Source organism: Corythoichthys intestinalis, chromosome 3, assembly GCF_030265065.1.
Source record: "Corythoichthys intestinalis isolate RoL2023-P3 chromosome 3, ASM3026506v1, whole genome shotgun sequence".
NCBI classification, from domain to species: Eukaryota; Metazoa; Chordata; class Actinopteri; order Syngnathiformes; family Syngnathidae; genus Corythoichthys; species Corythoichthys intestinalis.
The window spans coordinates 58,469,354-58,483,008 of NC_080397.1; the positions used below are offsets into that span (position 1 = coordinate 58,469,354).

Consider the following 13,655-nt stretch of genomic DNA (forward strand, 5'->3'; position numbering starts at 1 on the left):
CATGGTAACAGACAGAGACATGAACATGGGCCTGAAAATGTAGTCTTGTAACTAAACTGAACAACCTGAAAGGAACTGGACACGTATTAGTAAAATGTGAGTGACTTTCTGATGCCACTAGTTGGCACTGTAGGGCTGAATCAAATGACCCCCTTCAGGGTACAACGCTCAACAAACACGGGAAGTTTGGCGCAGATATGTTGTATACCTGCCAAGTTATGACTTCTCAAAATGTGTGGTGAGACAAAATGGTGACGGTCATTTTCACTTTCCTGGTAGGACCTCTTCAACGAAACCTCAATATTTTTTCATCAGGCATCTGAACACCTGTCTTAAGGCTGCCAAGAAGCAAGTTTGAGGTCAAATCATTTTTCCCCCTTGGAGGAGGAGCCTGTCTAGTAAAAATGGGTGTTTTCTGTTCCCAGCAGGGGGTGCCAGGCTTAATGGGTAATATTTCAATGCACTCATGTCCAGGCTGGAATACCTCTCATACATGGCAAATATGAAAAAGACTAAACCTTGGATCAGGGAGTTATTAGTCATTTACTGGATTCGGCGTGTTGCCCACAAAAAAAAGGCTGACTTTGGCACCCCGCCTAGGTGAGACGCATGATTGAAAACTCAACATTCTAATAACTTTAGATCTCATATGTCTCATGAACAGTCTCACCAATTTTGAGAAGAATCTAACTAACTCCTTAGGTGTAAATGTCTCAACTGTGAACCCTGTAAATTGATAAAAAAATGCACATTCAATCCAAAATACTTAATTTCCTTTTGAGTTTGGGATATAGGTCCAAGAGACTATTTTGTGCAATTTTGCACAAGGTATTGACTCCCCAATTTTCGTCACTCTGTGTTAAAAAAACAACAACCTAATAGCAGAGGCCTTTTTGAAAAATTCAGGGGGGCGCTGTTTTGCCATTTTGTTACAGGTTTCCACAAGGTCGCAAAATTATCGAAATTTACGCCAAACCACATGTACACTGCTGGCCAAAAGTATTGGCACCCCTGCTATTCCGTATGATAATGCTTAATTTCTCCCAGAAAATGATTGCAACTAAAAATGTTTTGGTTGTAATATGTTCATCTATTTTGCTTGCAATGAAAAAAAACACAAAAGACAATGGAAAAAAAATTAAATCATTATCATTTTACACAAAACTCCAAAAATGGGCCGGACAAAAGTATTGGCACCCTCAACCTAATACTTGGTAGCACAACCTTGAGACGAAATAACTGCAAACGACCGCTTCTGGTATCCATCAATGAGTTTCTTACAGTGCTCTGCTGGAATTTTAGACCGTTCTTCTTTGGCCAACTGATCCAGGTCTCTGAGATTTGAAGGGTGCCTTCTCCAAACTGCCATTTTCAGATCTCTCCACAGGTGTTCTATGGGTCTGGACTCATTGCTGGCCACTTTAGAAGTCTCCAGTGCTTTCTCTCAAACCATTTTCTAGTGCGTTTTGAAGTGTGTTTTGGGCCATTGTTCTGCTGGAAGACCTGAGGGAGACTGAGCTTTCTCACACTGGGCCCTAAAGTATGCTGCAAAATTTGTTGGTAGTCTTCAAACTTCATAATGCCATGCACACAGTCAAGCAGTCCAGTGCCAGAGGCAGAAAAGCAACCCCAAAACATCAGGGAACCTCCGCCATGTTTGACTGTGGGGACCGTGTTCTTTTCTTTGAAGGCTTCGTTTTTTCCCCCTGTAAACTCTTTAGAATGTTGATGGCTTTTCCCAAAAAGTTCTACTTTTGTCTCATATGACCAGAGAACACTCTCCCAAAACATTTTTGGCTTTCTCAGGTAAGTTTTGGCAAACTCCAGCCTGGCTTTTTTATGTCTCTGGGCCAGAAGTGGGGTTTTATTGGGTATCCTACCAAAGAGTCCCTTTTCATTCAGACGCCGACGGATAGTACGGGTTGACACTGTCGTACCCTCGGACTGCAGGACAGCTTGAACTTGTTTGGATTTTAGTTGAGGTTCTTTATCCACCATCCGCACATTCTTTCATTGAAATCTCTCATCAATTTTTTTTTCCCGTCCACATCTAGGGAGGTTAGCTACAGTGCCATGGGCTATACACTTATTGATGACACTGCGCATGGTAGACACAGGAACATTTAGATCTTTGGAGATGGACTTGTAGCCTTGAGATCGCCCATTCTTCCTCACAATTTTGTTTCTCAAGTCCTCAGACAGTTCTTTGGTCTTCTTTCTTTTCTCCATGTTCAATGTGCCTACACAAAAGGACACAGGACAGAGGTTGAGTCAACTTAAGTCCATTTTAACTGGCTGCAAGTGTGATTTAGTTATTGCCACCGCATGTTGTGTACCACAGGTGCTGTTTTTTACACAAATTAGAGAAGCATCTCATGATTTTTCAAAGGGTGCTAATAATTTAGTCCGGCCCATTTTTGGAGTTTTGTGTAAAATGATAATGATTAAAAAAAAAAATCCATTCTCTTTTGTGTTTTTTCATTGCGAGTAAAAGAAATGAAGACATTACTACCAAAGCATTTGTGTTTTCAATCATTTTCTGGGAGAAATTGAGTATTATCTTACAGAATTGCAGGGGTGCCAATACTTTTGGCCAGCAGTGCATCTGTAAATTTTGGTGGGCTTAAGCATGTTAATAATTGACCCTGCGACAGTTGACTTTTCCTGTCAATAGAAACAATATGCAAAATGAATCTTTTTCAGTGTTTGGTCATACAAGTAACCTCTCTGCATCTTTAGGTATTCAAGTACAACACAGCTATGGAAAAACATAAAATCTTCATCCACGGGTTGCCATTTTCCTGCACAAAGGAGCAACTGGAAGAGATAAGCAAGCAACACGGCGCCATTAAGGAAGTTCGTCTAGTTACATTTCGCTCAGGAAAACCCAAGGTGAGACATTGAACTTATTCGTAGGTAATGATCTTGCTTCAGCGCCATCGATGCCGATAAGACTTTCAATCCGTTTTGACTAGAAGGAGCTAGCAGCATCACCGCCAATGGCAGCTAATGAGTTAAAGTGCCTACGACAGGATAAAAAAAAGTCTTAAATAGCATTATTATGTGAATTACAATCATATATTGAGACGATTCGACGATATACAACAATTTGGCAAAGCGCAGACGACGAGAAATTACCGTAATTTTCGGACTATAAGCCGCTACTTTTCCCCCTCATTTTGAGTCGTGTGGCTTATAGTCCAGTGCGGCTTATTTGTTGATTTATTCTGGGTTAATAGGTAACACATGCCTCCTAGCATGCATTGCAGCGCCAACAATGTAAACATCAATCAAAAGTCATGTTCTATGCTATTTTTTTTATTCAGTTACTGCTCCAGTTGTTTCATTAATTGCTAGTTATGGTATTTGGGAACACTTTATTTATCAGCAGTGTCATAAGACTGTCATAATTATGACATGACACTATCATGGGCATTAATCAGTAGAGCTGGGAATCTTTGGGCACCTAACGATTGGATTGCGATTACGATTCAGAGGTTCCGATTCGATTATAAAACGATTATTGATGCACCCCCCCTCCTTTTTTATTTTATTTTTATTTTTTAATGTTTTGTACATTAGTTCAAAAATTTTTCAAAAATACTCTCAGGCTAAACCAAACTACTATTTCAGTATCAAGTTAACATATAGCAGTAAACAAATATACAAAAATAACAATAAATAAAAAACTCCAGTCCCCATTCTGTATCAGCATCTTTAAACTACATTCAATTAATTTAATGTTGTGAATCAACCGTTAAAATTGTTACAATTGCTCCCGTTATTCCATAATTTCCCTTTTGTCTACTTTTGACATGTGAAAGTTTTAAAACCACTTTAAAGATAGATTCAAGTCAATATTTTACCGATTTAGGAGTATTTTAGATAAAAAGTTAATTAGGTTTGCTTGGAAGGTTCGCTACAACAGCCTCGCAGGGAAGTGTACTGCTTTAAGATGGCGGCCGTTTACTAACGCCCGCATCTAGTTTTTTGTAGATGTGCTGCTAACGCTACCGAATCTATATTGCATCTAGTCCTATATAAATGATATCTACCGTAACGTTATGTGGATGTATTTTGTAGCAGCTTTTCGGCAGCAGTCAGGTATGTTGTTGTGTTTTTTTTTTTTATCTCGTGGCATGAGTGGAGCTAGAGCCGTGAGTTGAGCATTGGTATTACCCGAGGGGCCGGGTAATGAGAAGCATGATGTTTAGCTACTCCGTCCTTAATTGCGTCCCGAAGACCGCGTGGCGTGCTGAGTGTGTTGTACTTCCGCTTTACTTGGCATATTTCAATAATCGGAATTTGGATGTTTGTGAATCGTTCTCGAATCTTCCACAGCCGAATCGCCAATAATCTAAGAATCGGAAATTTTGCACACCTCTATTAATCAATGCTTATAACAGATGTCATTAAGTGTCATCTGACATGTTAATAACGCCATTTATATCCAGCTCGGATCTTTTGCATGATTGCATCCATTCAAAAGTGAGATAATTTGCCGGGTAACACGAATGACATCTGTTATAAACATTCACTAATGCTCATGACAGTGTCATGTCATGATTATGATTGTGTAATGACAGTTTTATGGCACCACTGTCAAATAGTGTGTCACCAAATAGCATAACTAGGAATATATTAAACAACTGGAACAGTAACAGTTTTAAATAATTAGCACATAACATAAATTTTGATTGTTATTTTCATCTGGAGCACTGCATTACATGCTAAGAGGTATGTTGGACAGCAACCAGGTTGACAGCAGGTGGTAGCAGAGGTTGAATGTCTCCCCCAAGGGAGCAGTAATGGCCAAATGAAGCTTATTGAAGCAATGAAGCTTTGCAGCCAATTGATTCAAAGCTTCATGGTGGTTCATTTGGTCTAATGACAGTCGTATGATGCAAATTGTCAAATAAAGTGCTACCAGTTGATATCTTTTGGTCTAAATATCCCATAATACAGTGAGGACAGCTGCGGCTTATAGTGCACTACGGCTTTACTATGAACAAATGCCGTTTTCGTGTCACATTTGGTGGGTGGCGACATATAGTCAGGTGCGCCTTATAGTGCGAAAATTACGGTAATCCTTTTAATTTGCTGTTTAGCCACGCCTACCATTATAGGGCTCTAGCGTACCCAGCAGGAGGATGACATCGGCAGGGTCATGGTTTCATCTGATTTGGAATTCAGCCCATTAACGGGGAATTATTCAGAACGAGGAAAATGCGACGAAGAGAGCTGCAAAATGTCATTGTTACAATCTCTCTTCTCCAATATTTTTACAGAATATTCTTTTTATCAAAGTGTTTTTCCCCAATTGAAAGAAATTGTATGGTCATGACAAATAACAGTCTTGTGCTAAATGGAATATGAAATATTAAAAATGCGTTTATTCAGTACGACATGGCAAAATTACTCCATAATGGTCAAAACTTTGGACTTCACCTTTACTGTTGCACCTCCCAAACGATATTCTATGCCACCGGAATTAGTCCGGCTTTTGTCATTTCTCTGCCCCGCCTTCAGAGAATGTAAACAAACCAGGAGGCGTGACAGCTAGCCGACATGCTAACCCAAACTGAGTGATGTTTCAAAGTAGAGCTGAAACGAATACTCGAGCAACTCGAGTAACTCGAGTTTAAAAACTGATCCGAGTAATTTTATTCAGCTCTAATAATCGTTTATTTTGACATCTCTAAGCATCACGTTTTGCTCGAACTACTTTTAATGCGAGACAACGCGCTGATGTCACGTGCAGAGAGGAAGAATGAAAAAAAAAAAAAAAAAAAACTTACTGCAGACAACAGCCGCTACAAACGACGCCGACGTTGTTAAATACTAGCCCGCACGATGCTACGTTGGTAGCAGATAGCGTTTGATGCGTCTCATAGAGATCATATGTTTGTTGAACTAGATGCTAAATGACAGACTCGGCCGCGTCTGGGCAGCGTTAGTAAACAGCCGCCATCTTAAAGCAGTAAAGCGCTAATAAATAAGATTAACGTTACTGTCACTACTAGCTCACGTAACGTTAGCCCTGCGGAGGGCAAGGTTCTATTAATTATGACAACTGTCGATACGTGGCTAACGTTTCCTACATACAGGCTTTAACATAACATAGCGTTGTGGAGTGATGAGGGTGTAAAATAAAAACTTAATAATGCTAACTATCAATTTTAGCTCAGTAGTCATTGCTGGATAAAACACCAAGTAGCACGGGTCCCTAATGTGCTCCAATACAGCCTGTATCATATATTTATTTTGAACACTGCAAAAACTCAAAATCCTATCAGGACTTACAGTTTAGACTAACTTAAAACTTAACTAGAACTTACAAAATGGCTTGACACAAATAGAAATTCAATTGAAACACGTGGGAAAAAATCCTAACTTTTAAGTGATGTGTGTTATCAAGCGTAACGGCATTTTTAGGTGTATATACTAGGGCTGTCAAACGATTAAAAATTTTTTAATCGCGTTAATTACAGCTTAAAAATTAATTAATCGTAATTAATCGCAATTAATCGCAATTCAAACCTATAAAATATGCCATATTTTTCTGTAAATTGTATATATATTCTGTAAAATAAATTGTTGGAATGGAAAGATAAGACACAAGATGGATATATACATTCAACATACGGTACATAAGGACTGTAGTGGGAATTACACTCTACTGTCATTTAAATCTGTCTATGCTGTCCTCACTTCGAAGCGTTTACTTTTTCCAAAGCTAGACAGCTAGTGAACGACGCCATAATAATCAGACTTCTTTCTTTTTAATCTGATTTATTAATAAAATGGCCTCAAACCATTGTCCTCTTTAGACCGTCGTAAAACTACAAAAAAAAGTACACAAGCATTGCATTAGCAACAACGTTAGCTTAGCACGCTATACAGGTTCACTAAACATAAACAAAAAGCGTCTCATACAAAAATATAACATTTCGCTTACTAACATAATATGTACATTATTTACAACAACCATACTTACGGACAAATCTTGTCCAAGGATCATATAAGCACAACATTACAACGTAGGCGTCAGCCCGAGACGTCGTGCAGCCATATTGAACTGGCAAGACAACAATAAACCATGTCGCAAAGCGACCACAAGAGTTCGCTGTTAGACAGCACAAAAAGCGTTGCTGTAAAACTTACAAAAAGGCAGAATACTGTCTGAGCGGGACATGTGCGTTAATTGCGTCAAATATTTTAACGTGATTAATTAAAAAAATTAATTACCGCACATTAACGCGATAATTTTGACAGCCCTAGTATATACATATATATATATATATATATATATATATATATTATAAGATCTAAAAGGTTTTTTGAGTGACAGCAGTGAATTAGTCTTTTTTTATTCTAGTTACATCTGAGATGCAATTGTTGGCTGTTTTCAACAATATACATCGAAAATAAAGACATTGATTGACTGAAAATGGTTCAAGATTGATGAAATGTCTTGTTTTCTCGTGTATATTTATAATTGCTCTTCGCCTAAAAATATATTTCTTTTATCCGATTACTCGATTAATCGATAGAATTTTCAGTCGATTACTCGATTACTAAAATATTTGATAGCTGCTGCCCTATTTTTAACAAAAAGTTGCAATTTTTGATCGGTCGGAAAATTTGACAGATCACCAGGCACATGAAGAGAGGAATAACCCGAGTTTAGTGCTCTCCCGGCGGGGGGATGTGCGACAAGCCGTCGGTCGAGGGGACAAGGAGCATGTCGGCCATAAAATCCAAGCCACCTACATATTAAAATGATCCCAGTATTTGACACAATACAAAAAACGATCTTTACTCACTTCCTTGTAAGTCCCATGGTCCCACAGTAGTAGGGCTTGTTTTTGCCAATATCCACCGGTGAATGGAAAATATTCGATAGCTGCAGCCCTATTTCAAAGTCTATTCGCGGCTTTCGAAGCGAAAAATCACTCAAAACTACACGGGAACATGCCACACGGCTGCGGGGTATTCGATTGTCTTCGCCAATCGGCAACAAGCAAGTTACAGCTCGTCCCCTGTTTGCCGGGGAATGACCGCCGGACAAACTGGCCGATGTCGGAGGAGCGCATAGCTGCCACATGGCCAACACGAATATGGCGTAAATTAATGCTTAACTAAACGGCAAAGATGTAAACAGTGAGAGAGCGGTGTGCAGTTGTTGTGCAGCTAACATGGCAGGATGTGTCTGAGGAGAACTTTTCTACATGTCCGTCCATGATCAAACGTAAGTAAGTAGTCCTTTATTTAAAGAAAGTTTGTCATGTGTACTTCTTAATCGCTGTATTCGTGGCCATTTTTAACACAAAACGACACAAATTTGACAGAACACCGGGCACACGAAGAGGGTAATAAACCGAGTATACCGCTTTTCCGGCGGGGGAATGTGGGATAAGCCGCTGGTCGTCGGCCGAGTGGCATTCTCGATGGACAAGGAGTATGTCAGCCACAAAATGCAAGCGACCTCCGTATTAAAACGTGTGCCATGATCCCAGTATTTGACATAATGCAAAACACGATGTTTACTCACTTCCTTCTAAGTCCAATGGTCCCACAGTTGTCGCACACTTGTTTTGGCCGATCTCGGGGTGAACGGGAACTTTCTGAAACCCAAAAAGGCTCACACGCCTCTCCCTGGTGCAGCTACAAAAGCCTGCAGCCGTTTGGCTGGCATGATGCGAAAAATAAACGAATTGATCCACAAAATCAGCTGAATCCGCAGTCCATCTGCATGCTATAAAACAATGCTGTATTGTGAGATGCTGACCCGGGTGACGTCACATTCGCATTCGTCCTAAACCCGAGACCGGAGCCGGAAGTAACTCATTTTCATGGCACGGGATTCAAAAATTGAATATATAAAACAATCGCTTCCACGCACATCCAAGCGGTCCATTTCATTCAGGAGCATAAAACACCATGTGAAATATGAAATAAACATGCTTTTTGGTGTCATACGCACTTTAAAGCGCAATTCTGTGATTGTTACCTTGTTAAATGGGCTTCTGCAGGGTTTGGCGTATGTTGAGTTTGCAAACGAAGCCCAGGCTTCTCAGGCAGTCTTGAAGATGGACGGCATGTACATAGAGGGAAAAAGAATCTCTGTTGCTATTAGCAACCCTCCTCGCAGACACATGAGCAATCCCGGTGGGTCAAGTCAGATCGAGACACTGGAACTTCCTCCTTTACCGAGCCGCGGCGCGTAAGTGTACCGATAGGCCTCTTTTACAACCCCTAGCAAAAAGTATGGAAACACCCATCTCGGACGAGCACTCACTCAGATATGTTATCATGTAGAACAAACTCGGATAAAAAGCTTGAAAAAATAATGAATTAGTTCAAAGGTGCAACTCTTTAACATTCAGAAACACTAAAAGAAATGAATAAAAAACATTGTGGTTGGTCGGTAAATGTTACTTTTACAGACCAAGTGCAGGGAAATCTATATGGAATCACTCCATTCTGGGGGGAAAAATATGGAATCATGAGAAACAAACAAATAAATAACAATCAAAACACATCTCTAGTATTTAGTCGCACCACCTCTGGCTTTTATGACAGTTTGCAGTCTCTGAGGCATGGACTTCATGAGTAATCTTCATCATTTTGGTGCCAACTCTCTTCGATTGCAGTTGCCACATCATCCTTGCAGGTCGGACCTTGCTGTGGACCATTTTTTTCAATATCCACCACAGGTTTGTTAATAAGGTTGAGATCTGGGCTATTTGCTGGCCATGACATTGACTGATTGAGTCTTTCTTCAACGAATTCTTTTAACAGTTTTAGCTCTGTGGCATGATACATTGTCATCTTGGAAAATGACAAACATATTTTCGATTGAAGAGATAAGAGAGCTGTCTAAAATTTCAATGTAAACTTGTACATTTATTGAAGATTTAACCACAGTGTCTTTGCCAGACATGCAGCCCCATATCATCAATGACTGAGGGAATTTTGATATTTTCTTCAGGCAGTCATCTTTGTAAATCTCACTGGAACAGCACCAAACAAAGGTTCCAGCATCATCACCTTTTCAAGAATCTGCATTGGAGAAGGTGATATCATCACACATCATCAAGGACTGAGGGAATTTTGATGTTTTCTTCAGGCAGTCATCTTTGTAAATCTCACTGGAACGGCACCAAACAAAAGTTCCAGCATCATCACCTTGTCCAATGCAGTTTCTTGACAAGGTGATGATGCTGGAACCTTCACCTTGTCATCATCACCTTGTCAAGAATCTGCATTGGACAAGGTGATGATGATGGAACTTTTGTTTGGTGCCGCTCCAATGAGATTTACAAAGATGACTGCCTGAAGAAAAAAATCAAAATTCCCTCAGGTGATGATGCTGGAACCTTTGTTTGGTGCCCATATCATCAAGGACGGAGGGAATTTTGATGTTTTCTTCAGGCAGTCATCTTTGTAAATCTCACTGGAATGGCACCAAACAAATGTTCCAGCATCATCACCTTGTCCAATGCAGATTCTTGACAAGGTGATGATGCTGGAACCTTTGTTTGGTGCTGTGCCCATATCATGAAGGACTGGGGGAATTTTGATGTTTTCTTCAGGCAGTCATCCTTGTAAATCTCACTGGAACAGCACCAAAGTTTCAGCATCATCAACTTGTCCAATGCAGATTCTTGACAACGTGATGATGATGATGGAACCTTTGTTTGGTGCTGTTCTGGTGAGATTTACAAAGATGACTGCCTGAAGAAAAAAATCTAAATTTCCTCAGGTGATGATGCTGGAACCGTTGTTTGGTGCCCATATCATCAAGACTGAGGGAATTTTGATGTTTTCTTCAGGCAGTCATCTTTGTAAATCTCACTGGAACGGCACCAAACAAAAATTCCAGCATCATCACCTTGTCCAATGCAGATTCTTGACAAGTTGATGATGCTGGAACCCTTGTTTTTGGTGCTGTGACCATATAATCAAGGACTAAGGGAATTGTGATGTTTTCTTCAGGCAGTCATCTTTGTAAATCTCACTGGAACGGCACCAAACAAAAGTCCAGCATCCTCGCCTTGTCCAATGCAGATTCTTGACAAGGTGATGATGCTGGAACCCTTGTTTTTGGTGCTGTGCCCATATGATCAAGGACTAAGGGAATTTTGATGTTTTCTTCAGGCAGTCATCTTTGTAAATCTCACTGGAACAACACCAAACAAAAGTTCCAGCATCATCACCTTGTCCACTGCAGATTCTTGATATTCCCTCAGTCCTTGATGGTATGTCCGATGCAGATTCTTGACAAGGTGATGATGCTGGAACCTTTGTTTGGTGCCGTTCCAGTGAGATTTACCAAGATGACTGCCTGAAGAAAACATCAAAATTCCCCCAGTCCTTCATGATATGGGCACAGCACCAAACAAAGGTTCCAGCATCATCACCTTGTCAAGAATCTGCATTGGACAAGGTGATGATGCTGTTTGGTGCCGTTCCAGTGAGATTGACCAAGATGACTGCCTGAAGAAAACATCAAAATTCCCTCAGTCTTGATGATATGGGGCTGCATGTCAGGCAAAGGCATAGACAGCCTTCTATCCCTTCAATTGAAAATATGTTTGTCATTTTCCAAGATGACAATGGATCATGCCACAGAGCTAAAACTGTTCAAGCATTCCTTAGAGAAAGACTCATCCAGTCAAGTCATGGCCTGCAAATAGCCCAGATCTCAACCCTATTGAAAACCTGTGGTGGAAATAGGAAAAAAATGGTCTACAGCAAGGCTCCGACCTGCAAGGATGATCTGGCAACTGCAATCAAAGAGAGTTGGCACCAAATTGACGAAGAATAGTCAAGTCCATGCCTCAGAGACTGCAAGCTGTCATAAAAGCCAGAGGTGGTGCTACTAAATAGTAGAGATGTGTTTTGATTGTTATTTCTTTGTTTGTTTCTCATGATTCCATATATATTTCCCTGCAACTTGCTTTATAAAAGTAACATTTACTGACCACCACAATTTTTTAATTCATTCTTTTCTGAATGCTAAAGAGTTGCACTTTTGAACTAATTCATTATTTTTTCAAGCTTTTTATCTGAGTTTGTTCAACATGAGAAAATGTGTGAGCGAGTGCTCGTCCGAGACTGGTGATTCCATACTTTTTGCTAGTGGTAGTATCCTCCAGTGAGTTTCTCGAACAAGTCATTACATACTTTGTTTTTTCCACAGGAGAGGGAGAGGACGCACACAGCTGTCATTGCTCCCTCGTTCGCTGAATCGCCAAAGTGGACCGGAAAGCAAAGTGGAGAACGGGACTGCTTGCGGAGAAGGCTCCGGCGATGCAAAGCCTTTATCCAATGCGGACTTTGCCAAGATGCTTCTTCAGAAGTGAGGCCCGCTGGTTTCACACAGGAAGTTATCACTCGAATATTTGTGACTTTCTGCAACTGTCAGCCTTCTCGTCATTGTTCCTGCGAGATTGCCTTAACTGCAGAGCTGCTGCCCTCCACCAGCCCCTCTCAACCAAGAACACCTTGTTCCCGTCTCTGCCTTTGTAATATGTTGCTTTTTTGTTTTATTCAGTAAATGTAAAATATGTGTAAATACAGTACCGTAATTTTCAGACTATAAGCCGCTACTCCCCCCCCCCATTTTGAATCCTGTGGCTTAGTCCAGTGCGGCTTATTTGGGTTAATAGCAGTGCTGTTTTTGGCAGCCCTTTTAATTTTCATCTTAGTCATATTTTAGTCATTTCAAAACGTGTCTTCGTTTAGTTTTTGTTGACAAAAACTCCACTAATTTCGTTAGTTTTAGTCAACATTTGTTAAAAATGTTTTCGTCTGTAAAATTTAAAAAAAAAATTACTCCATGAATAAAGGTTTCCAACAGTGTTGTTTTTGGCAGCCCTTTTAATTTTTGTCTTAGTCATATTTTAGTCATCTCAAAATGTGTTTGTCGTCTAGTTTTAGTCGACGTTTAATAATGTTTTCGTCTTTAAAATAAAAAAAAAAAATTACTCCATGAATAAAGGTTTCCAACAGTGTTGTTTTTGGCAGCCCTTTTAATTTTTGTCTTAGTCATATTTTAGTCATCTCAAAATGTGTTTGTCGTCTAGTTTTAGTCGACGTTTAATAATGTTTTCGTCTTTAAAATAAGTTTGAGTTTAAGAGGACGCTCGCCGTGAGCAATAGCTTGATGCTAACACGAACGTGAATGCTATGCCAACGCTACGAGTTACATTTAGAGTGATCACTCAGCATAGAGGATGCTTTTCGTTAGCAATAGCATTTTGCTAATGCTACGAGTTAAATTTAGTGTTTGAGCACTCAGCATAGAGGATTCTTGCTGTTAGCAATAGCATTATGCTAACGTGAGTGCAATGCTATGCTGTGATCACACACTAAATGTAACTCGTAGCGTTAGCATAGCATTCACGTTAGCATAATGCTATTGCTAACGGCAAGAATCCTTTATCCTGAGTGCTGTTAGCAATAGCATTATGCTAACGTGAATGCAATGCTAACAGCAAGAATCCTCTATGCTGAGTGCTCAAACACTAAATTTAACTCGTAGCGTGAGCAAAATGCTATTGCTAACGAAAAGCATCCTCTATGCTGAGTGATCACTCTAAATGTAACTCGTAGCGTTGGCATAGCATTCACGTTAGCATAAGGCT

General features: G+C 40.0%; 1 protein-coding gene across 1 annotated transcript in view; it reads left to right on the top strand.

The window, feature by feature from the left end:
- sart3 (spliceosome associated factor 3, U4/U6 recycling protein) overlaps positions 1-12,972 on the top strand; it is a 40,961-nt gene extending 27,989 nt beyond the window's left edge. Inside the window, exons 17-19 of the mRNA XM_057831269.1 lie at positions 2,740-2,892; positions 9,036-9,226; positions 12,209-12,972. Of these exons, the coding sequence (XP_057687252.1) occupies positions 2,740-2,892; positions 9,036-9,226; positions 12,209-12,371 (507 nt within the window). The 3' untranslated portion in view covers positions 12,372-12,972. The remainder of the gene's footprint in view (positions 1-2,739; positions 2,893-9,035; positions 9,227-12,208) is intronic.
- The last annotated feature ends 683 nt before the right edge of the window (positions 12,973-13,655 follow it).